This window comes from Macaca fascicularis, chromosome 10 (assembly GCF_037993035.2).
Source record: "Macaca fascicularis isolate 582-1 chromosome 10, T2T-MFA8v1.1".
In the NCBI taxonomy this organism is placed as follows: domain Eukaryota; kingdom Metazoa; phylum Chordata; class Mammalia; order Primates; family Cercopithecidae; genus Macaca; species Macaca fascicularis.
The window spans coordinates 94,352,775-94,377,883 of NC_088384.1; the positions used below are offsets into that span (position 1 = coordinate 94,352,775).

Consider the following 25,109-nt stretch of genomic DNA (forward strand, 5'->3'; position numbering starts at 1 on the left):
CTCCTGACAAGCACTTAACACACAGCAAGAGCTCAGTGAATGATTGAGTGGCTCAATCATGGGTCGTTACAATGATCACCGTCTCTGTTCTCATCTCCAGTCTAAGGGGTGGTGAGTGTGCAGCCCCGTGGCCACCAGCTCACAATTTCTGCTTGCAGACTTTCAACCCTGGGTTCCCGACAGGCTATTTCCTGTTCCAGAAATCTAGGCCGTGTGCCTCACTCTCCCCACAGGGGTCATGAGGCTGAGGCTCCGGGAGCCAGTACAGCCCATCCTCATGGGAGGAAAGGGGAGGGGAAGTACAGCAGCGGGGAAAGAGGCCCAGGCTTCGGGAAACCACGCCTGTCCCGCAGCCTGGACTCAGAGCCCTGCACTTCAGTCACCTCACTCCAGGATGCCCTGCGATGGCCACCAGCCACTCCACGTGGGCACCACCCTCTGCAACGTGCAAAACCCTTCACAGCTCACGAAGCCTTGGACAAACCTAACCACCTTCACAAGTGCTGCCTCACAGGAGTCCAACCACCTGGAACATTCTTTCACATATGTCTTAAAATCTGACATAATTTTTAAAACAATAAAAAAAATTTGTGTGTATATAAATGTGTATCCATATATATCAATGTTATATCCTCTTGCTATTATGGATTTGATCTTTTTCCTAATATTCACTTACAAATTTCAGAAGTAAAGACATTTTATTGGGGCTAAGAGGGGAGACTTGAATAGGAACTGGAAATTGATTAGTATGAGGACATTATTTTTCATTTTGTTAGGGGGCCGGGCGCAGTGGCTCATGCCTGCAATCCCAGCACTTTGGGAGACCAAGGTAGGAGATGGCTTGAGCTCAGGAGTTTGAGACCAGCCTGGGCAACGTAGCAAGACCTTGTCTTTACTAAAAATTAAAAAAATAATTAGCCAGGAGTGGTGGTGTGTGCCTGTGGTCCCAGCTGCGCAGGAGACTGAGGTGAGAGAATCGTTTGCACTGGGGAGGTTGAGGCTGCAAGAACCCATAATTGTGCCACTGCACTCCAGCCTGGGTGACAGAGTGAGACCTTGCCTCAAAAAAACTTTTTTTTTTTAAATCTGTTAAGTGTACTAATGGTATTGTGATTATTAGGGAATGCGCTGAAATATTTAGGGGATAGAATATGAAGATTTGTAATATTTTTATAAATTCTTCAGAAAAAAATAGATGAAGCATAACAAAATGTTAAGATTTATTAAATCTGGGTAATAGGTACATGGGTATTCATGATACTCTTCTGTCTACTCTTCTATAGGTTTGAAATTTTTCATAATATAAAAGTCAAAAAGAAGGTGAAGTCATTAAACCATGAAAAAAAAATGCACAACTTGTGAAGATGGAGGTGCTAGTACAGGTCCCTCCAAAATCCTATCACAGCTGCTGGATCCCTTGGGTCAGGAAATGCTACATCACGTACCTAGGTCCATTTTGCTGATGAAGAAACTGCAGTGAGGAAGCAGCTTCCCAGTCCCCCATGGGCCTAGGTCCCCAAACTCTCTGCAAGGGTAGAGACCATGCCTGATTCACCCCTTGAATTAGGGGTGATGGTGAGCCTTTTGTCTGCTATAAACCTGAGGCCTGGAACTCAATTGCAGCTCTGATGGTGCTGCACTCCCCTGCTCTATAACCTTCTATGGCTCCTTATGGCCTTGAAGAGAAACTGCAAGCTTCTGGACCTGGCACTGAAGTGTCTCAGGCCCTGCACACTCTTCCACCCTCATTTCATATACTAGGTGTTAGGGGCGAGGCTGTGACCCCCACCCCTCCAAATTTGTATGTGGAAGTCTTAACCCCCAGTACATCAGCATGTGACTGTATTTGGAGACAGGGTGTTTAAAGAGGTAATTCAGTTCAAATGAGGTTACTGTGGGCCCTAATAGAATATGACCAGTGTCCTTATAAGAAGAAATTTGGACACAGAGGGAAGACCCCATGAAGACACAGGGAGAAGATGGGCCTTTGCAAGCCAAGGAGAGAGGCCACAGAAGGAACCAACCCTGCCAACACCTTGATCTTGGACTTCCAGCCTTCAGATCTATGAGAAAATGAATCTCTGTTGCTTAAGCCACCCATGTTATGGCAGTCCTGGGACACTAATATACTATGTCTCCCCTTGCCACCAACGACAGATGATAACACCCAGCTTTGTTCACCCTATTCCTTCTGCCAGGTATGCCCTTCTGTCCTATCTCCATCTGGTGAAATCCCCCTTATCGTTCAAAGACCAGCCAAGATGCCACCTCCTCCAGGAAGACCTCCCTACTGCCTTCCCTCTTTAGAAGCTCTTCCCCAGTCCCAGGTTCCCAAAGCAAATGTAGGCCTTTGTGAGATCCTGCAAGACTGAGAGCCCTTATGGGTGTGCACTGGGTCAAACTCAGTGTTGCATCCCTGTGCTCAGCACAAGGCTGGATAATCAACGTCTGTGATTGATTCATGAAGGAATGGAGGGTTAGAGCAACACCTCTCAAACTCTGATGGGCCTGGGGATCTTGCTAGAATGCAGATGCCAGTTCAGCAGGCCTGAGATTCTGCCTCTCTCCCTAGCTCCAAGGTCATGCTGATGTAGGTAGTCCCCGGACCTCACTTTGATCTGCAAAGGGTTCAAACACTCAGGACATTCCACACCGGGACACAGTGGCCATGCGATTGGTTCACATGTCTGGTTCCCCACACTGCCTGGAACAGGGCCCTGCACCCCCACACCCAGTGCCAGCTGAGTGGATTACAGCAAGGGGCAGTTCTCCACCTGATTTGTCTTCGGCTGGGCCAAGGAGATCCTTTTGCCCCAAATGTTATCCTCACGTACCAGCTGGCGCCAGAAAACCATCATTAGCATCTCAGAACCTTGGCTTAAGCTGTGCTGTTCACAGATATTATGAGCCTCAGGTGAAAATGAGGATTGCAAAATGAGGGTGGTGGGTAAGCTGGGTTGCCCAAAGTTGCTGAAAAATGTGCTGTATCTGCCAGCAGCAAGAAGAGGCACTCCAAGTTTGGGGAGGGAGGAATGGTAAGTAATTGAATTTGCAAGCAATTAAAAACATTTTCCATGTCAAAACAAGTGTGAATGTATTGTATTTATGGATATTTAAAATGTATAGAAATGTTAAGGATAAAAAGGATTTCAAAGATCTGTATGGAGCAACTGAGAGCTCAGGGTGAGGCCTCAGTCCCAGGGGCTCTGTTCATTCTCTTCTGCATTAGGGATTTTCCAGTGAAAAGACAGGGAAGCCTTCTAAGGCTTCATGCCTGTGGCCCCAAAGATGTCTATGCCCTAATCCCCAGAACCTTGAATATGTTACCTTACATGGCAAAAGGGACATTGCAGATGTAATGAAGGGCAGGACCTTGAGGTGGGGAGATTATCCTGGATCATCCAGTCTAATCATAGGAATCCTTAAAAGCAGAGAACTTTTCCTGGCTTTGGTAGGAGCAAGTGCCAAGATGGATGGAGGGTGAGGGAGATGCAACATTGCTGGCTTTGAGGATGGAGGAAGGGGCCACAAGCCAAGGAAAGTAGTGGTCTCTAGAAGCTGGAAAAAGCAAGGAAATGGAGTCTCCCTTAGAGCCTCCAGGAAAGAATGCAGCCCTGCAGACATCTGGATTTAGCCCAGCGAGATCCATGTTGGGCTTCTAATGTACAGAGCTATCAGATAATACATTTGTGTTGTTTTACATCACTAATTTGTAATAACTTGTTATGGCCACAATGGGAAACAAATACAGTGCCTATTAAACAAAACCCCATCCCCAGCATGGGAGCAGACATTCACATCTGCGTGTTGATCAGTTTCTTTCCTGAGAACAGATCTTTATGGGAATTTTACGGGGAGACCTGCTTCATGGGGCTGGCTTGGAGCAGATCTAGATCTTGAAGCACAGGCTCTGGTGACTATTTGCGCTACAAGGAAACTCCAACAGAGGCCAGTGTGGACGCAGAGACACCAGCGAGGAGACCACCATAGCAGGCAAGAGACCACGCTGGGCTGGACTTGGATGGGGTGAAGTCAACAGATTCTGAATACAATTTAATGGAAGAGTTGACAGTTAACAAATTGAATGTGGGGTATAAGAGAAAGAGAGCAATCAAGGATGATGTCGTCATCTTTTACTGCCATGAGGAAAGATTGGAAAGTTGGGAAGTGTGGGGTGAGGGGATGTGAAGTCAGGAGTCCATATTTGGACATGTTAAGTTAGAGATACCTGTGAGTCCTCTACGCAGAGACATTAAGTAGTAAACAGCTGGATGGATAAGTCTGGTGTTCATGGCCAGGACCCAGGCTGGAAAAATCAGTGTCGGGGTTGTCAGTGTGGAGAGAGCATTTACAGAAAATATTCCACCTCCTGGATGAAATCGCCTAGGAAGTGAGTGTGGATGGAGAGGAGAAAGAGACCAAGGACTGGGCTTTGGGGGCCCTCCAGGATTTACAGGTTGTGGAGATGAGGAGGAGACAGGAAAGGAGGCTGCAAAAGTGTGGCCAGTGAGGTGAGAGGAGGACTGGTGACTGAAGATCTAATGGCAAGTGAAGAAAGCCTTTGAACAGGAGGAAGTGGCCATCCGTGCCCAATGCTGCGGAAGGGTCGAGGGTGATGAGGACTGAGAATTGACCCCTGGATCTAGAAACATGGAATACAATGACAACCTCGACAAGACCTGTCTCAGCGGCACAGTGGGGAAGGGATTCTGATTAGAGTGAGTGGAAGAGAGAAGGTGTGGAGACAGGGAACACAGACAACTCTTTTGTGGAGTTTTAATGTACAAGGGTGAGGGTGGGAACATGGGGGCCTAGAATGGCTGGTTTCAAACTGGGCAATATTGCAGCATGTTCTCAAGCTGATGGGAATGGCCCAGAGCCAAACAGGGAAGATGATCCTGTAGGAAGGAGAGGAGAATCTTGCTGGAGGGATGTATTTAAGGAGGTAGAGAGGAACAGAGCACTGGTTCAGGATCAGCCTCGGGCACATGGACAATTCATCCGTACTAGAATGCTGAGCCTGTGGGTACAGATGCCAGCAAGCAGGTGAATGTGGTTCACAGAGAAGGAGTTCATAGACTTCCTTCCAATTGCTTCTGCTTACTCAGTAAGACCAGAAGGAAGGTCATCAGCTGAGATTTAAGTTGGGGAAGGTGGTGTTGAAGGTCAAAGGAGAGAGAAGGTGTGAAGTCATCACACAGGACTGTGGGGGAGTCATTCAGGACTCTGGAGGTGAAGTAGGATCCACCGGCACCACTGGGACCCCCGGAGGTCAGTGGTCAGGAATCTAACACAATTATCCTGCACAAATGTGTGGATTTTTCCATCTTTGTTCAGCTTGAGGGTGCAGGTAGAGAGTTGGATCTCACGGAGGTTGGGATTTCTCCAGGTAAGTGTGAAGGTGGAAAAGAAAAGCAAGCAAGTGAGTGCTTGAAAGGAAGTGATTACAATGTGAGCCTGGAATCTAAGCCAGGAAGAAGGGATGTGAGGATGTGACAGAAGGTGGGGGAGACATAATGATGGAGAATGGATGTGATTGGGGTGGGGAGACATGATGATGGGGAACGGATGTGGTGGGGGAGACATGATGATGGGGAAGGGATGTGGTGGGGGAGATATGATGATGGGGAAGGGATGTGGTGGGGGAGACATGATGATGGGAGGGATGTGATGGGGGAAACATGATGATGGGGAGGGATGTGATGGGGGAGACATGATGATGCAGAGGGATGTGGTGGGGGAGACATGATGATGGGAGGGATGTGGTGGGGGAGACATGATGATGGGGAGGGATGTGGTGGGGGACATGATGATGGGGAAGGGATGTGGTGGGGGACATGATGATGGGGAAGGGATGTGGTGGGGGACATGATGATGGGGAAGGGATGTGGTGGGGGAGACATGATGATGATGGGGAGGGATGTGGTGGGGGAGACATGATGATGGGAGGGATGTGGTGGGGAACATGATGATGGGGAAGGGATGTGGTGGGGGAGACATGATGATGGGAGGGATGTGGTGGGGGACATGATGATGGGGAAGGGATGTGGTGGGGGAGACATGATGATGGGGAGGGATGTGGTGGGGGAGACATGATGATGGGGAAGGGATGTGGTAGGGGAGACATGATGATGGGGAGGGATGTGGTGGGGGAGACATGATGATGGGGAGGGATGTGATGGGGGAGACATGATGATGGGGAAGGGATGTGGTAGGGGAGATATGATGATGGGGAGGGATGTGGTGGGGGAGACATGATGATGTGGAAGGGATGTGGTAGGGGAGATATGATGATGGGGAGGGATGTGGTGGGGGAGACATGATGATGGGAGGGATGTGGTAGGGGAGACATGATGATGGGGAAGGGATGTGGTGGGGGAGACATGATGATGGGGAGGGATGTGATGGGGGAGACATGATGATGGGGAGGGATGTGGTGGGGGAGACATGATGATGGGAGGGATGTGGTGGGGGAGACACAATGATGGGGAAGGGATGTGATGGAGGAGACATGATGATGGGGAGGGATGTGGTAGGGGAGACATGATGATGGGAGGGATGTGGTGGGGGAGACATGATGATGGGGAGGGATGTGATGGGGGAAACATGATGATGGGGAGGGATGTGGTAGGGGAGACATGATGATGGGAGGGATGTGGTGGGGGAGACATGATGATGGGGAGGGATGTGATGGGGGAAACATGATGATGGGGAGGGATGTGGTGGGGGAGACATGATGATGGGGAAGGGACGTGGTGGGGGAGACATGATGATGGGGAAGGGATATGATGGGGGAAACATGATGATGGGGAGGGAGGTGGTGGGGGAGACATGATAATGGGGAAGGGATGTGGTGGAGGGAGACATGGTGATGGGGAAGGGATGTGGTGGAGGGTGGGAAGACATGATGGGGAAAGGATATGGTGGAGGGTGGGGGAGACATGATGGGGAAGGGATGTGGTGGAGGGTGGGGGAGACATGATGATGGGGAAGGGATATGGTGGAGGGTGGGGGAGACATGATGGGGAAGGGATATGATGGGGGGAGACGTGGTAACAGGGAAGGGATGTGGTGGACGGTGGGGGGAGACATGCTGGGAAAGGGGAGTGAAAAGGTGGTTGAGCCAACAGGTTCAAGGTTTTGGGAGGCCTGAAGATGATGAAACTTGGGGCAGTGGGTGAGCTGGAAAGAGAAGCAGTGGTAATGAAGGAGTGGGAGCCTCAACATGAAAACCCAGCTGGAAGAAGTTGGTTACAGGGGATGCCATAGGGGCAGTCATGTGGGGAACAAGGACAAGATCACTAGAGAAGAGCAAGACAAAAAACGGACAGAAGGAGCATGCGTGTGGACATTGCTCATTGACGCAGCAAATGCTTTTTGCACATGTACTACACATCAGGCATGTGAGAGCTAACAGTGTATGTTGCAATCACCAAGAATTACAACAAGAGTAACTGAGGAAAGAGTGACAATGAGCCAGGTGCTATCTGCCTGTTCTCCTCCTCTTGAGGAGGCCCAGAGAGGGCAGTGACTTCTCCAAGGGCACACAGGGAGCTAATGACAGAGTTAGAACTAAAACAAAGGTCTTCTTCCTCCCACAGCAGAGCCTTCCATGGACAAAATCTGAGCCCTTGGCACATAACAGCCCTAAGAGGATCATGAGATCCTTTGTGTACAATTAATATAGGAACAAACAGCAGGAGCCTCAGCAAAGATGACCAGGAAAAGGACAGATAAGGTCTCCTGGGAGCTGCAAAAAGACAGGGCATTGCCCAAGGTCCTGGAGAGATGTAGAAGTCTGTAAAGTAAAATAGTATTTCAGGACAGTCAGTCTCCAGAAAGCACTGTGGTTCTCTTGCCTCTGGACCTTTGCACATGCTGTTCCCTTTGTCTGGAACACTGTTCCCAACTCTTCACCTGGATAATTCCTATTCATACAATAGAACTAGGCTTTCCGTTACTTCCTCCAGGAAGTCTTCCTTGACCTCTACTACTCTAAGCCTCAACGAGGGGACTCATCTGTGCTTCCACAGCCCCCTGTCCCTCCCAACTGTCACACTTTGTTTACACTGGGTTGCAATAATCTGTGGTGATAACCTGTTGGCTTTTCCCCACCACTAGAATATAGGTTTCCTGAGAGCAGAGAACACATCAGACTTGTTCTCTTATGAATCTCCAGTGCTAAACCCAGGACCCAGTAAACGTCTGTTACAACAATGAGGAAATATTAAATAGGAGTGATAAGACCTTCTGTATTGGATGCTGCTAGTACCCCAAACCCAGATCCCCTCAGCAGGCAGAGAACCTATCCCCAGAGTCTGGAAGTACCAGCTGTCAGTGGCTCACAGATGCCCCCTCTGAAGAAGCGCCCTGGACTGAACTGGATCACTGGCTCCCCCTGCCCCATCCCATTCCAGGATTAGCCCGCAGTTCCTGCAGTTCATTAATGACGAACAAACTGGGGATCAGCCCATAGTTAATGACTGACAGACAAGGATTATAAAAGGCCAGTCCGCTATACCTTAAGCTGGAGCCAACTCTGTGGGGCGGGTCATGCCCCAGCGCTCTCCCTGGGGTCAGTCTACAGCCTGGCTTGGTTCCTTCCCCTGCCCTGACCCTCTGTCTTTCTTCTCAGAGCCCTCCTCCAATAAGTTACTTTCCCAAAAATCTATGTCTCAGGCTCTGCTTCTGGGGAACCCGACATCCACCTTGGCTGCCTCACTGATGGATAGACAAGTAGACAGACAGACAGACATATAGATGGGTGGATGGACACTAACAAATTGCTTTCATCTATTCCAATTCTCCCATGGGAAAGATGAGGAAACTGATGCCCAAGGAGGCTTTGTCTAGAACCTAGGCCTCCAGGGCTTTCCCTGCCTCCCCTCCACCCACCAGCACCTGAGGATGCTCTGGGGCCCCCAGCTCCCTCCCCACCACCTCCTGCTTAAATCCCCTGGAACCTGGCAGGCATGCTATCCTGGAGCGGAAAACCCTGACACCTAGAGCCCCAATCCTGGGCTCAGGCCCTGGGGGCTCCTCCTCCAGGGTGGGGCCTTTTTCTGGGGAGCCTGCAGAAGCTTCTGGGAAGGCAGCCTTTTCCTCAGTCAGTGGGCTGGAGGCAGTGGCTGGGCCAGATGTTTTGGTCTGAGGTGATCCAGCTGGGAAAAAGCAACAACAAAGAAAAGGATGTTAAGCAGAAGATGGGCTTTCTGAGGGGAAAATGTTTCCTCTTTCTCCTTCTGACTAATAATAGCTTACAACTATTGATCTCTCCCATGTGTCAGGCATTGCACTAAGCCCCTTACTTCTAGTGTTACCCCTCCCGACACCTCACTATTTTTCTTTAGAGACAGAGTCTCACTCTGTTGCCCAGGCTGGAATGCAGTGGCATGAACATAGCTCACTGTATTTGAACTCCTGGGCTTGAAAGATCCTCTCACCTCAGCCTCCCGAGTAGCTGACACTATAGGCACGCACCACCATGCCCAGCTTTTTTTTTTTCCCTCCCCTCCCTCCCTCCCTCCCTCCCTCCCTTTCTTTTTTCCTTCTTTTCTTTCTTTCTAGGCCTCAAGCCACCCAAATTCTCCTGCCTCAGCCACCCAAAGCACTGGGATTATGGGATAAGCCACCACACCTGGCTTCTCGTGTCCCTTTGAACCCTTAAAATAACACTGTGAAGTAGGTGACATTTTCATTGCACTGATAGGGAGACCTGGACTCAGAGAAACTCAGTATTTGGCCAACGTCACACATCCAGTGTGTGGCAAAGGTGGGGTGTGAACTCAGGCAGTTGTAACACAGTCACAGTGCCTTGCTCAATTCCAGACATATGAGACTTCAAGCCCCTTAACATGCCACACAGTACACTAAACCCCTGAAGCTGAGCCAGCCCAGGTGGTCTCTGTCGCTTACAACCAAAACCACCTGAAATGTGATCTCAACCAGACAATAACCTCCCTGTACAGCTGGGCATGTGGGCATCTTACCTTTCCCCAAAGATTTGGCTCGGTTGGGTTTAGGAGAGTAGAGGGAACACAGGACTTTCCAGGGCCCATCGTGCTGGAGTGAGGCTTTCTCCGGAGTCACAGAGGGTTGCCTCTGCCCTTTCAAGAATGAGAACTTGAGCCCAGGAGTGGGAGACTCAGGGGAGGAGGTGTTTCTGCTAGGGCAGGGCATGGGCTTGGGAAGTCTCCCATTTCTCTGTTTGGTCTTCACCTCCATCTTTATTTCAGAGGCTGGAGCTGCAGGAGAAGCTGGGGACAGGCGGGGAGAGGAAGCTTGTCTTGGTCCAGGCCTGAGCTGCACCATATTCTCTAGGTTTCCTAGAGGTCCCTGCACCTTGGAGGCAGCTGGCTCTTGTGAAACACCTGCCCTGAGGCCAGAGGCACAGTCCAGTGGGTCCTCAAGGACATTCATGTAGGAGCCTTGGGGCAGCCTTTCCGAGTCATGGGTAGGTTCTTTATGATTGACCTTTCTTCTCAAGCCCAAATTGCAGGGCTCCTCCTCGGAGCTTTCTGGCTTCGTGCAAGCCCGATTTCCCAAGGAAGGTCCTTCGTTGGCCTCTGAGAGAGGCAGTATCTTTTGAGATAAGGGAGTTTCCTTAGTTCCAGATATCTCCTCTCGTGCCCCAGAAGTACACCCACTGGATGTGCCCACCTCCCTACTGGGAGACTCTCCTCTGCTCTCTTGGGGAAAGCCTAGGAGAGCCACATAGTCTCCCTCAAAGTCCTGGCTGACCACCTCACCCATCCTGAAGGCCATCTCCCCACGCCGGGCTTGCTCCACCTTGATAAGTCCTGGATACTTGCTCCCATATGTCCTGCCCTTACCCTTGGCCAAATTCTGGGCAAAAAGCACCTGGTTGTCCGGAGAGCTGGCCTGGTGCAACTCTTGAGGGCTGCTCAAATCCAGTGCCTCTAATGGAAGGGGCCCCCAGGCTGGGCAGAGGGCATTCACTACTTGGGGTTGGTCATCCACAAACTCTGGGCTGGTTATCTTGGTCCAAGGCACAGAGGCAATCCCATTTTCTGATGCTACCAAGCAGTTGTGTAGGGGACTTCCCTCAAAGTCGCTGTTGATGGCCTCCAGCCATTCTTGGGTGAAAAGTATAGGATAGGCTGGCTCAGGAACAGGCTTCTTCTCCACTGTGCAGAGGTCCAGGGAGAGGCATTTGATCATGATGCAGACGGACTGCTCCTCCTGGGGCTCCACTTGGAGGTAGAAGTCACCCTGGCGCAATAAGAGAGGGTTGAGGGGAGCCAAGTGGACCACAACTTCATCCCTCAGACAGAGTGGCCAGCCCTCATGTAGGAAGAGGCAGTGGGAGTAGGGAGCCTGTGGAGAGAAGGGGATGGCATCAGAGAACCTGGCCCTGAAAGGCTCCACCCTTGGATCTGCTCCATTCCCTCTCCCACGTGGAATCTGGAACAGGTCAGGGACTAGGATGAGGCAGCATTTAGGAGGCACTCACTGTCAAGGTTGTGCAAAGGTTGCCTCTCCTGCCCCACCCTTGTCCTGGCCCTGACTTTGGAAATTCTTGCTAGCCTACTGACCTAAGTGAGAAAGCTCAGAGCACCATGCACTAGTTAGCAATCAGCTTTCCCAAGTGGTCCCCTTGCTTGGCTCATGCTCCCTTCCTCTCCCCATCTATCCAGAACATCTCCCAACCCAGCTCAAGCCTTAGCCCTCCATGTGAAAGCCAGGGAGACATGGTTTAGACAAAGGTCTATGTCACTAATTTGTGTAAATTGCTTAACTTCTTTGAGCCCCAATTTCCCTATCTGCAAATAGGATAATAATACATGTCAGTATTACTGGGTTGGTATGAGGATTAAGTGAGATTATACAGATATGCCTCAATTTATGGTGGGGTTACATCCTGGTAAATCCATCATAAATTGAAAATATCACAAGTCAAAAATGCATTTAATGTACCTAATCTACAGAACATCATAGCTTGTTTAGACTAGCCTATCTTAAATGTGCACAGAGCACTTACATCAGCCTATAGTTGGCCAAAATCATCTAGCACAATGCCTATTTTATAATAAAGTATTGAATATCTTATTGAATTTGGATAGTGTACTGAGGGTGAAATAGAAACAGTATTGAATGAAAAGTCAGGAAATCTGACCCTGCCACTAACTTACTAGATGACTGTCCAGTTTTTCCTGACCCAAAGGTTATTCTGGGCCAGAATATTTATTATTTATTTGTTTGTTTATTTCTCATTAATGGCTAACAACATGAAGGTTTATTTGTTTATTGTTTATTTATTTCCCATTAATGGATTACAACATGAAGGTAAAGCAAAACTGAAAAAAAAAATTTTTTTTAACAGAAGTTGCCAGCAATTCCCTGTATAGGTGGACATAGCGGGTCATTCTGGAACAGGCTGTGACCCAAGTGATCCCTCTCAGTTGAGGCTCTCCACTGGGCTGTGCGGGACCAGTGTTCAACAGTGACACCATGTGGCAACAACGGAAACAACAGCTCCACCGGGCTGACAACAGGTCTTTCTTTAACTGGCTTTTGAAAAAAGAGTCTGAGTTCTGCGGATTGAGTAAGTCCCAGACAATCTTATATAATTTGGATGTTTGTGTGGGAGATGTACAGAGAGTGAGACTGAATTTCCTGTTAATGAAGCAGGTGTTTCCTGGAATTATTGATTGGGGAAATAGTGAGATCTGACCATAGTTATACCTTACATTGATAAACCCATTTATATCAGTTATATTGTAGATTGGGCTGCCTCAGAGAAGCTGAATATCCATAAACCTTCATGAGTCTGTAGGTTTCTCGACCCTTTTAACTTAGCCCTCTTGGATTTGCAATGTGCTTTCTCTCTCACCTTCTCATTGAATGAGAAAAAACATCCCAGCCATTTTTTTGCAAACAGCAAAGCACCATAGTGATGATGGCTTTGATTGTCTCACTTGACTTTCACAGTAACTCAGTTTGGTGTAGGCAGTTCAGGCATTATTATTCTCATTTTACAGATGATGCAACTGAGGCTCAGTGTGGTAAAACATTTGGCTCATAGCCACACAGTGGATAAACATCATGGACTTGGACCTAGGCCTTCACATTTGAAGTCAGCTGTATCTGTCCCCAAGCCCCACCAGACTTTATGTGAAGGTGGCTGCCTCTGGGTGATGGTGGCTGGAGAGGCAGACTTTGAGGCTGCCATGCTCTTATTTCAGATGGAGAAACAAGGAAGTGGGATAGTGATAGCCAATAGCTACTGGGCACTTGCTGCATGTCAGAGTCTGCCCTAAGCCATGTGTGTCATCTTCATGTGTTAGGTGCTGTGTTATTAACGTTTCTGCTTGACACATAAGGAAACTGAAACTCAGAGAGGTGACATGGATCTCCCAAGTTCACAGTGATAAGTTTGGATTTGAACCTGGGGCATCTGACCCCAGAAGCCATCCCGTTAATCCCACATGACTTCCCACTGCTCTGAGGTTGACAGATATTTGCCTATTGTTACAATTAGATTAAACTCACCTACAAGGAAAAATAAAGACGTGGAAAGGTTACCTTGAGGAAGGGGCCAGTGCAAATGAAGTTTAAATGGCCAAATAAGGGAAGTGGGCAATTGTGTAGCTTGTCAGGGAGAAGAAATAAAGATAGGAGAGCATCTGCATGAAATAGTGTCATGTGAAAGTGGCTGCAAATGTTTCCATGAGAAGCTCCCTTCTTCTCCAATACCAGTTCCCATGTATTGAGCTATTTCTATGAACCAGGCTCTGTGCTAAGCAAGTAAAATAGATTCTCTCATTTTCCTTCTGGTTCCTAACCCTGGACTTTTAGCTGCCACATTCAATTTACTTGTACCACTGAAATGATGCACACAGTCCCCACCCTTCCTTGTTGCTTCTGATGAGCTGTGTCCCTGACAGGCAGTGAGTAACTCAGGACAGGCTGATGGGACCTTAGAACCTCGTTGTGATTCTTCAGGCTGGGGTAGCAGGAGGGTGAGCATTAATAACAATAGGGCAGGGAGCAGTCGGGAAACCCATGAAAAGAATGGCAGGTTCCTGTGGTGGACATTTGAGGACTTGGTCTCCTCAGGCTTCTCTCATCCTTTCCTTTCCTTTTTTTTTTTTTTTTTTGAGATGGAGTCTCACTCTGCCACCCAGGCTGGAGTGCAATGGCATGATCTCGGCTCACTGCAACTTCTGCCTCCTGGGTTCAAGCGATTCTCCTGCCTCAGCCTCCCGAGTAGCTGGGACTACAGGTGCATGCCACCACACCCAGCTAATTTTTGTATTTTTAGTAGAGATAGGGTTTCACCATCTTAGCCAGGCTGGTCTCGAACCCCTGACTTCGTGATCTGCCTGCCTTGGCCTCCCAAAGTGCTGGGATTAGAGGCATGAGCCACCACTGCCGGCCTTCTCATCCTTTTCTTAAAACAGCTCCACCCTCTGACCATAGAAGTAGACACATGACTCAAGCTTTGTCAATCCTGGTTCCCCACTCCTCTGGCCACAGTGATTGATCCAGGAATGGGCATATGACCCAAGCCTGGCCAGTCAGGATCCTTCCTTGAGATTTTTCTATGTGCAGTGGATGGGAAAGAGTTTATTTTCCTCTCTAGGGTAGAAGATAAATCCTTGAGCTTCCCTGGGTTCCAGCCTCGTGGGAACACTTAGCCTGGAAGAATAATGCCAACAAGCAGCGCGAAGCATAGACTAGGGACAGAAAGGGTCTTCAAGGGGTTTGATCAGTGGATCAACTTGGGCCTGAGGCCTGATCCACCCTTCCCTGGTCTGAGTGAGGATTCTGTCGTCTGCAGCCAATGAGTCTGGCTAAAACAGTTTTCTCTCCACTTTGCCTTGGCAGAGGCCTCCCTGAGATCTGAGTTTGAAGAGGTCACAGGGGAAGAAAGCAAGAGTCCTGATGCCTCAGGGGCTCTGGGGAAGCTCTAGCACCTTCTCTGCTATTTCCACTGAAGCTGTCCCACTTCACCCAAGGCACTTGGCAGTGCCCACAATGTCAGGTGCAGGGCAGGCTCCCCAGGACCAGGGAGCCCCCAAGGATGCCTTTATTCAGGCCTTCTTCTCTGCTGGTGACAGTACAATGTAATGAACTCATAGATGTCACAGGGTAAAGCCCCCTCGATCTGGGAGGCTGAAATCTCCCCTTGGGCAAGCAATGATACTTGGAAAGTCCCCACACACACTCCGTTCCCCGTGAAACAAGACACATGCCAGCCCACCTCCTTCTCTGCCCGCCTCTAGCCCCAAGACTTTCTGGGATAGCTTTGCCCCTGGCCCTGTTTCCCTCTCGACTTACACAGGCTGCTTCTCGCACTTGCTCACACAGGCGCTTGGCAGGGATCAGGAAATCCAGAAGGAAGCTCAGTCCATCCCCCTGGAAGTCAGAGTCCAGGAGACGGAACACCTGACCCAGGACAGTGGGTGCTGTGGCCTCGAAAGGAGGATAGAGGCCCGCCAGGGCATGCTGGACAGCTGTGTCGAGGGGTGGAGGGTCCTGTGGGGGACAGGAGGAAGGGGTGATAATAGCAATGATAATAAGGACAGAGGCCACTTCCCGTGACCTTCCAGGCCCCATATGCCTAAGGCCCCTGCTAACTCTCTGACTTCCTCTCCTACCCCACCCCCCTCACTCACCACTGCCAGCCACACTGGCCTTCTTTCCTGTTCCTCAAACACACTAGGCACAATCTCACCTCAGGGCCTTTGCACTGGCTGTTCCCTCTGCCTAGAATGCTCTTCCTCAAGACAGCCTCATTCCCACACCTCTTGCAAGTCTTTGCTCAAATGTCATCTGCTGATCCAGGAGACGTGTAGGAATAGGGGTCTGGGGGTGGGCATTCAGGTCAGGGTCAAAGAGAAAGAGGATTCTGCCATTGCCCCAGTCTGACCGCCTGGCTGGCCTGCAGGCCTGTAGCCTGAAGCTGAGCCACAAGGGAAGCCCAGCCCAGATCAGACAGCCCCAGTCCACGTGCAGACGGGAGAGTGAGAATCAGTGATTGCTGTTTTGCCACTGCGCTTTGGGGTCATTTGTCACTCAGCAATAACTGATACAAGTCCACGGCTGCAGACCGTATAGCCAGCTGCCTCCATGGACCTCCTAGATGCCTCTCAGCCACCAACCGCCAACACATCAGACCCAATCTGGCAACTTCCCAAACCTGCTCCTCCCCCAGTCCTATCTCAGTGATGACCCCACCGCCCAGTCAGGCTCCTAGGCCAGAAATCTGCTCACAACACTGCTTCTCCTCCTGCCTCCCGACCCACAAACAGCCCTCAGTGTGTCCCACACCACTTCCCCTCCGCCAACAGCTCTCCAGCCAGGTACTCTGCTCCGTCCCCTGCTCCCCGCCCTCATCCAGGCTTCACCGCCTCTTCCAGGAAGGGATCCAGAAGGCAGTCAGCCCGTTCCCCTGGCAGTCAGAGTCCAGGAGAAGGAACACCAGGCCCAGGACCCAGGATCACCTGACTCCTCTCCTTGGCTGCCAAATTCTCGTCTTTCTCACCCCAGCCAGTTTCCACCAGGACCCCAGAGTGACCTTTCTCAAACGCAAACCTGGCCTCATCAGTCTCTGCTCCAAACCTCTCAAGGGTTCCCACTGTCTTCAGGAAGCATTAGCCTCCAGTCATCCAGCTCCCCTGAGCTCTGGCAGCTGCCCTCCGCCCGCCTCCCCTCCAGCCTTGCTGCCCCTCTCCATGCTTTGGCCACAGTGGCACATGCCTTCCCTCGTTCACCTCCAGGTCTCCGCACATGCAGTGTCCTCCTGCTAGAATGCCCTTCACTTCCACCCCTCCTCACCTGGCCAACTCCTCATTCAAGACTCAGGTCAGCCATCACCTCCTCCAGGTGATTTTCTTGGGTGCCCCCACTACCCAGTGAGATCAGGTGTCCCCTTTTCTGGGCTCCTATAGTGCCCTTATTACAGCGGTTCCCATCTAAAGGCAGGTGTAATGGGTAGAATGACCTCCAATGATGCCCACATCCTAATCTCTGGAACCTGTGAACGTGCTACCTTATAAGACAAAGGTGAGTTAAGGCTACAGATGGAATTAATTTTGCTAATCAGCTGACTTTAAAACAAGGAGACCATCCTGGATTAGACAAATGGGTCCAGTGTAATCGCCAGGTGGAAGAGGATGCAGAAGAGGGAAGAGTAAGAGGAAAAGTGATTATGGGCCAGGGGCGGTGGCTCACACCTATAATCCCAGCACTTTGGGAAGCCGAGGTGGGAGGATCACCTGAGGCTAGGAATTTGAGACCAGCCTGGGCAACATAATGAGATCCTATCTCTTCTTACATTAAAAATAATAAATAGGCTGGGTGTGGTGGCTCGTGCCTGTATCCCAGCACTTAGAGAGGCCGAGACAGGCGGATCCCTGAGGTCAGGAGTTCAAGGCCAGCCTGGCCAACATAGCAAAACCCCATCTTTACTAAAAATACAAAAAGTAGCCAGATGTGGTGATGCGTGCCTGTAATCCCAGCTACTTGGGAGGCCAAGGCATGAGAATTGCTTGAACCTGGGAGACCGAGGTTTCAATGAGCCGAGATGGCGCCACTGCACTCCGGCCTAGGTGACAGAGCAATAATAAATAAAATAAAATAATAAATAAATAGCAGAAATACGACAACAGAAGCAGGATCAGAGAGCTGTTATGTTGCTGGCTTGGAACACAGAGCAGGAGCCAAGGAATGTGGGCGTCTCCTAGAAGCTGGAGAAGGCAAGCAAATGGATTCTCCCCTAGAGCCTCCAGAAGAGAAACAGCCGTGCAAGACTTTGTTTTTGGCCCAATGAGATGCATGTCAGGCCTCTGATCTTTTATTACCTGCAAGATACTACACTTGTGTAGCTTGAAACTGAAGTGCCTGATCATTTGCTGCAGTGGCAACAGGAGGCAGGTACAGCAAGCACTGGCTTCTTTTCCTCTCTCGGGCCTCGGTGTCTGCACAGGACCCAGCACAAACAGGTGCTTCATAAATTTTATGGCAGAGGGAACAAAATGTCCCTCTCTGAACCACATTTTTCTTGTCTTTTCTTTCTTTCTTTTTTTTTTTTTTATTGAGAAAGAGTCTTGCTCTGTTGCCCAGGCTGGAGTGCAGTGGCCCCATCTCTGCTCACTGCAACCTCTGCCTCCCTGGTTCAAGCGATTCTCCTGCCTCAGCTTGAATAGCTGGAATTACAGGCATGAGCCACCATGCTCAGCCTTTTTTTTTTTTTTTTTCCAAAGACAGGGTCTTGCTCTGTCGCCCAGGCTGGAGTGCAGTGGTGCTATCTCGGCTCACTGCAGCCTTGACTTCCTGGGCTCCAGCAATCCTTCCACCTCAACCTCCCAAGTAGCTGTGGCCCACAGGCACCCACCACCACGCCTGGCTGATTTTTGTATTTTTGGTAGAGATGGGGTTTCACCATGTTGCCCAGGCTGGTCTGGAACTCCTGAGCTCAAGCTATCCACCCACCTTGCCTTCCCAAAGTGCTGAGATTACAGGCATGAGCCACTGTGCCTGGTCAGAACTACCATTTTTCTGTCAAACAGACAAGTTGGACTAGGCCAGAGGCTTCCACCCAGGTATGGTCTTAGGAACCATGGGTCATGAGCCTCATGGGGGCCCTTCTAGTTGCCCCAGCCTGGTTACAAGCTCCAGGTCCACCTGCTGCCCAGGGGTGCAAAGGGAGATGAGAATAAATAAGGACCCCACTCAAAGGGAACTTATTTAGGAAGGAAAAATCATTTTAGTAAATGAGGCCCCTGAAGAAAGAGAAATACAGTAGGAACTCTGAGGAGGAGGAGGGTGACATTTCTCAATGCCAGCAAGATTCCAATGCCAGGAGGCTTTTACGGAGGACCGAGGCTCCCTCCCACCCATAGCCCACACAGTGCTGGGCGCAGGGAGCCGCCATCACTATTTGTAGAATGAATGAGTGAATGAATGACTGTCCACAGCCCACGGTGACGGAAACAGGGTCCAGGCACTGCCACGGCCGTGAGCTCAGGATGATGGACCAACAGGCACCTGGTGCTGAAATCACACATACCCAGGAGGTTTTACACTGAGGTGGGGGGAGAGGCCTTCAACTTGGCAGAACAGGGAAAATCTCATCTGGCCTGGTATCCTCTTCTAATCCCCCCCAACCCCACCAATCATGGTCAAACCCTGACATTTCCCACCCCATGCAATCCTGGGAGCAGTCCCCTCCCCTGCCATGTGCTGTCCCCACTCCCTCCTCTCTCCTGAGACGTGGACTCTCCTGAGACACGGCCTTTCTGTTGAGACGCCGGCTCCGGCCTCTCTGTGCAGCCTTGAGTAGGTCCTTTCCCTCTCTGGGCCTCTCTCCTTGTGTAAAGAAAGCATACTGAGCTGGGCTAAGCTTGTTTTGTTTTGGTTGTAGAAATTTAATGATTCATGATGACTTTCATGATTTTTAGCATCTCCTCATATCATGTATACTATTAGCACTTACTCTTTTTCTTCAAATCTACTCACTTTTTCAAAACTTACATAATTGTGTTTTTCAGTGAGACTCTATATCATCACAGCAGTTACGCGAGTGGAGCCAGACTGCCGGGGTTCAAACTCTGGTTCTGTCACCTACTGGTTGTGTGTACCTGGCAAGTCAGATTTAACTCGTTGTGCCTCAGTTTCCTCATCTGTAAAACGGAGACTGTAATTACACCCACCTTAAAGAGCTGATCAAGATTGGGTGAGGTAATACATGCGAATTCTCTGCACAGGACTAGCATTTAGTAGGTGCTCATTAAGTAAGAGCCATCACTACAGTTTCTGTGGTCATATTATTATTGTTATTATTATTTTGTGGTCTTAAGGAGCAGAGAGCTTAATAAGCAAGAAAGAAGGAAAAAGGAAACAGCTCCCCCTTATGGAGACAGAGGGAGGGGAGATTCTAACAAAGAGAAAACCGCGTGTGCTGTGGGAAAAGTGGCTGCTTATATAAGGAGGCTGGAGGAGGTGGTGTCTGATTTGCACGGGGCTCAGGGAATTGGTTTGACCAGGCATGTCACTCATGTAGCCCACGAAAAAACTGGCCTTCCTACCCTAGCCTTTTAATATGCAAATACAGGGCGCCATGATGTTCTACACACGTGGGGATATGTGGGGGCGGCTATGTTACCAGGCACATCTCCGGACAAGGACAAAAAGAAGAAGGTAGGAATCACCATGTTTGGGTGGATCTGTGGAAATATAATAATTGTTGTTACATCATCACTGTAAATGGAAAAATAACTGTAAACTGGCATAAATAGAATGTAACTCCAAAAATAAACTGATGATGCATTGGATGGTTTTTATATTATTTCATTTATAAAAATTTATTTAACTATATTACTCATTATATAAGGTATATTTTTTGTTTACTGTTTGTATTTCTATGAAAATAAACTACTTAAAAAAATAAAAGTAAACAATGTAAAGGAATAGTGCCATTAAATTCTAGGGACATCTGGTCACCTCTTGGAGCCTAAGAGTGTCTTCTCCCTCTCTTTCTCCCAAATGCATCAGGGAGATGTTAAAGACATCACCAGAGGAAGGCTTCCTCCTTAGGACTGGAGAAGCTCAGAGAATTTGAAAGGAACTGACTGTCTCATCACTGGTTCCATGTCATTTAGTTCCAGTCTGTGACATACCTTGTGTCTAACCAGGCCCCATTCCTGGCCCCTATACTATGCTCTTGACCTTCTGGACTGACCCAGGGAATCTTGCAGGTGCAGAGGGACATAGAAAACTACCTGCTTACAGTGCTTATATCTGGGCAGTGGAGTGGGGGTGTGTGTGTGTATACTTCTATTTCAATGTCTTCGCAATGAGCCACTGCTATTTTTTTTTTTTTTTTTTTTTTTTTTTTTTTTTTTTTTTTGAGACAGAGTCTCACTTTGTTGCCCAGGCTGGAGTACAGTGGTGCAATCCTGGCTCACTGCAACCTCTGCCTCCCGGGCTCAAGCGATTCTCTTGCCTCAGCCTCCCGTGTAGCTGGGATTACAGACACCCACCACCACGCCCAGCTAATTTTTGTAGTTTTAGTAGAGATGGGGTTTCACCATGTTGGCCAAGCTGGTCTTGAACTCCTGACCTCAGATGATCCACCCGCCTCGGCCTTCCAAAGTGCTGGGATTACAGGCATGAGACACCGTGCCTGACCCCATTATAATCTTAAGTATCATTTTTGTCAAGTAGAATAGACAAATATAAAGGGCACAGGCTGATGCCTTTTTAACCTATGTATGAGCCCCTGTAACCACTTACCCAGATCAAGAGACAGAAGATCTCCATAGTCCAGAAAGAGGCCCCTTGCCAGTTATCTATGTCATCACTGTGATCTGCATCCTAACCTCAGGGAAACAGTGAGTTAAACTATCTTTCCCTGATGTGCCTCAGTTTCCCCTTCTGCACATAGATGGGATGCTGATTCCTATCCTACCTCATTCAGATGATCGTTCTAGAGACACAAGGAGCTAGTGGATGTAGAGGGTCTTGAGGAAAGTCAAAGGCATCGCTGCTGCTGTTATTGTTATTCATTCTTATTTACTTTTATTCATCCTGTCAGCCCAAGCTTAAGTCCCAGCCTCTGTGTGAAGCATCACCCCCTCCTCGTCTCTCCCTGTGTCCACTGCTGTCACTGCAGTTATAACAACAGTCTCCAGGTGGCTCCTGTGCCCAGGTCCCCTACTTGCATTCTCTTGCTTAGCCCACACAACGGTGCCGGGAGCCAAGTAGGAACGACCCACTTTGCAAGTCAAGAAACCGAGGCTGACCTTGCCCAAGACCACAGAGAAGACAGACAGAGCCAGGATCCAATCCAGATTGGGGCCTGCCAAGTCTGCCCAGATCCTCCATTGTCTCCTGCCACCCCCTCTGCCTGGGGACCACCAGCTGTGGGGACTGACGATCCCAGCTGCCTGTCCTTCCCAGTTTCTAGAGGAACCTGAAGAAACTGTTTACCTCTCACAGAGCAAGGCTCAGAGACTGGGACGCCCTTGGCTTTCACAAATTGGCTCAGTTTGCCACACACTGTTACCATTTCAGGGGCAGCCAGTAAAAAGGAAGAATGTTCCAAGTTAACAGCGCTTCGAGCTCTTGGCCAGCACATTACCCACTACAGGCCTGAACCCCAGGGGCTCATAAGCCGTCCAAGTATTGGAGGAAGCACACCGTGGTGGGTGTGGGGGTGCCCAGGCGGCTGCAGGAAGGAATGCTAGCCACTCTCATTCCCAATCCACCCGGCAGCCCAGCCTGGGACCACAGGAACCCAAACACCAGACGTGGGCGTCTCAACATGATTTCCATGAAACTTAATAGACGTGTTTCCATTCCTTCCCAGTGAGCACAGCCCGCAGCCCGCCTGGGCCTTTAACTGTTCCCAGGCAGGAGCCAGCGGGTGTGAGGCTGAAAAGGAAGAAGACCAGACGAGCCACAGCCCCCTCCCCTGCAGCCCAAGGCCAGAGAAGGAGTTCACCAAGGGGACAGGCAGACCTGTCTGCTGTCCCGCGCTGCTGGCCCCTACACCACGCTCATGACCTTCCGGACTGACCCAGGGAAGCTTGTAGGTTCGGAGGGACTACTTGCTCGCAGCAGTTATACCTGGGCAGGGGAGTAGGGGCGTGTGTATACTTCTATTTCAATGTCTTTGCAATGAGCTACTATTATCATAATCGTAAGTACCACTTTTATCAAGTAAAATACACACATATAAAAGTCACAGGATGATGCTTTTTTACCTACGTATGAACCCTGTAGCCACTGACCCAGATCAAGAGACAAAAGACCTCCACCACTTCAGAAACAGGCCCCTTGCCAGCCAACTCTCCCACCCCTGACTATTGGAATTTTTTTTTAAAGAAAACAGTGTCATACAGTATGATCGACAGTAGGAGTAAAACCACGTAAGCCTAGAAAAAAGTCCAAGTAGACATTAAGTGTTAACTGCAGTTACTCCTGAGGACTGTGCGGGGCAGGGGCCTCGTAAGGCAGCCTTTTAATTTTCTTCATAGTTTGCTGGATTTTCCAAACATTTCGTAACCAGCTTGTATAGCTTTTATAATCAGGAGAGGAAAAAATAAAAGTGTGAGTGTATGTGTTTTTAAGGCTGGTTCCCTTTGTAAATGCTCTCACCAGATGTTGTTAGCTGGACCTTCTGAGATGTGGACTAAGCCTTTCTTTTCTTTTTCAAGACAGAGTTTTGCTCTTACTGCCCAGGCTGGAGTGCAATGGTGCAATCTCGACTCACTGCAACCTCCGCCTCCTGGGTTTAAGCGATTCTCCTGCCTCAGCCTCCCAGGTAGCTGGGCTTATGGGCACCTGCCAACACACCCAGCTAATTTTTTGTATTTTTAGTAGAGACAGGGTTTCATCATGTTGGCCAGGCTGGTCTCAAACTCCTGACCTCAGGTGATCCACCCACCTTGGCCTCCCAAAGTGCTGGGATTACAGGCATGAGCCACCGCGCCCAGCTGGACTGAGCTTTTCTTAAAGGTACAGATTTATCCATTTACTGAAACGGGCAAAGATTTTAGTATCACTTAGCATCTGCTGCCTCCTTACTTGGGAAGAGAGGACTGATAAAAGCTAAAATGGACAGAGTCCTAGGACTACCTTCAACCTCTGCCCTGTTCCTTGGGGGGAAAAAAATGCCTAGGGAAGGTGAGATTCTGTCCCTGACTCGCTGGGTGACCCTTCCCCATCTACAAAAGGGAGGCACTGGGCATATCTATCTCCAAGGGCCCTTCCAGTAGGGGCATTCTAGAATTCAAAGTATAATCAGGGGCCAGGTGCAGTGGCTCTACAAAAAATAGAAAAACTTAGCCAGGCATGGTAGCTCATGGTAGTCCCAATTACTTGAGGCACTGAGACAGGAGAATCACTTGAGCCCAGGAGGTGGAGACTGTAGTAAACTATGACCACACCACTGCACTCCAGCCTGGGCAGAGCGAGTTCCCAACTCCAAAAAAAAAAAAAAAAAAAAGTATATTCGAGTTCAGGAAGGTTTGGAGCTGGGATGTGGTTTCTAAATGGGATCAGTTAATCCTCAGTTGGTGAGAAGGTTTAAAAAGATCTGTCTTGGCTATGCATGGTGGCTCACGCCTGTCATCCCAGCACTTTGGGAGGCTGAGGCAGGCAGATCACCTGAGGTCAGGAGTTCAAGACCAGCCTGGCCAACGTAGTGAAACCCCGTCTCTACTAAAAATACAAAAACTAGCCGGGTGTGGTGGCGGGTGCCGATAATCACAGCTACTCAGAAGGCCGAGGCAGGAGAATTGCTTGAAACTGGGAGGCAGAAGCTGCAGTGAGCAGAGATCTGGGCCACTGCACTCTAGCCTGGGCGACAGAGTGAGATCCGTCCCCCCAAAAAAAAATCTGTCTCATTCATCTTCCTGCCTCAGGCCTAGGGAGAATCAGTCTAAACCAACAGCCACAGGTATAAATAAATGCTTCCAGGGGCCTGACAGGTAACATGAAGACAGACGTTGGCTGAATGTGAGAAAGCCCTCACTTCCGCCCTTTGGAGATAGTCAGCCTCAGCACCAGAGAACCAATAGGGAATAGAGGGGCTTGGGGCACACACCCCTTCTCATCCGCATGAGCTGAGTGTTGCTTCGGCCCAGCACCACCTGATCTACTGATTTTTCAGTAAAACCTCCCAATTTTGAAAAAGTTGGCCAAGCCAAACACATTTGTGAGCCAGACACGGTCCAGCGGGTGTCAGGTTGTAGCTTCCAGTCTCAGTGACCTGGGACACTCCTCCTGAACTTCTCCAGGCTGGGGATTCTAGAACCAGCATTCTGTGGCTCTGGCTGCCAGGAAGTTCTTGCTCACTTCCAACTAAAACTTCTGCGTAAAGTTCTTTTTATTTTTGTGTGGGTGGAGGTATGAGTGAGTATTGGCTCGTAGAAAAAAACTTTCAGAAACTGGAAAAACAGCCCTGATGCCGTGAACTGAGAAGTGAGTGGGTGTCAGAAGACCCACGTTCAAGTCCAGCTCTGTCTGTATCATCGGCGTGACCTCGACCCCCTTCCCCTCACTGAGCCTTAGTTTTGTATTTGCTCCTTTCTCTCCCTCTCCCCTTTCCCTCTGCCCTGGCCTCACCATCTCCCACC

At 49.5% G+C, this 25,109-nt stretch overlaps 1 protein-coding gene across 4 annotated transcripts in view; it reads right to left on the bottom strand.

Moving 5' to 3' along the window:
* KIAA1755 (KIAA1755 ortholog) overlaps positions 1-25,109 on the bottom strand; it is a 48,390-nt gene that overhangs the window by 19,276 nt on the left and 4,005 nt on the right. For all 4 annotated transcript variants that reach the window (XR_012419350.1, XR_012419351.1, XM_005568977.4 and 1 more), the window contains exons 2-4: positions 15,304-15,501; positions 9,990-11,337; positions 8,964-9,161 (exon numbers count right to left, since the gene is read on the bottom strand). Coding sequence is in view for 2 of the 4 variants with exons in the window: in XM_005568977.4 (XP_005569034.3) it covers positions 8,964-9,161; positions 9,990-11,337; positions 15,304-15,501 (1,744 nt within the window). In the remaining 2 variants the exon portion in view is untranslated. The remainder of the gene's footprint in view (positions 1-8,963; positions 9,162-9,989; positions 11,338-15,303; positions 15,502-25,109) is intronic.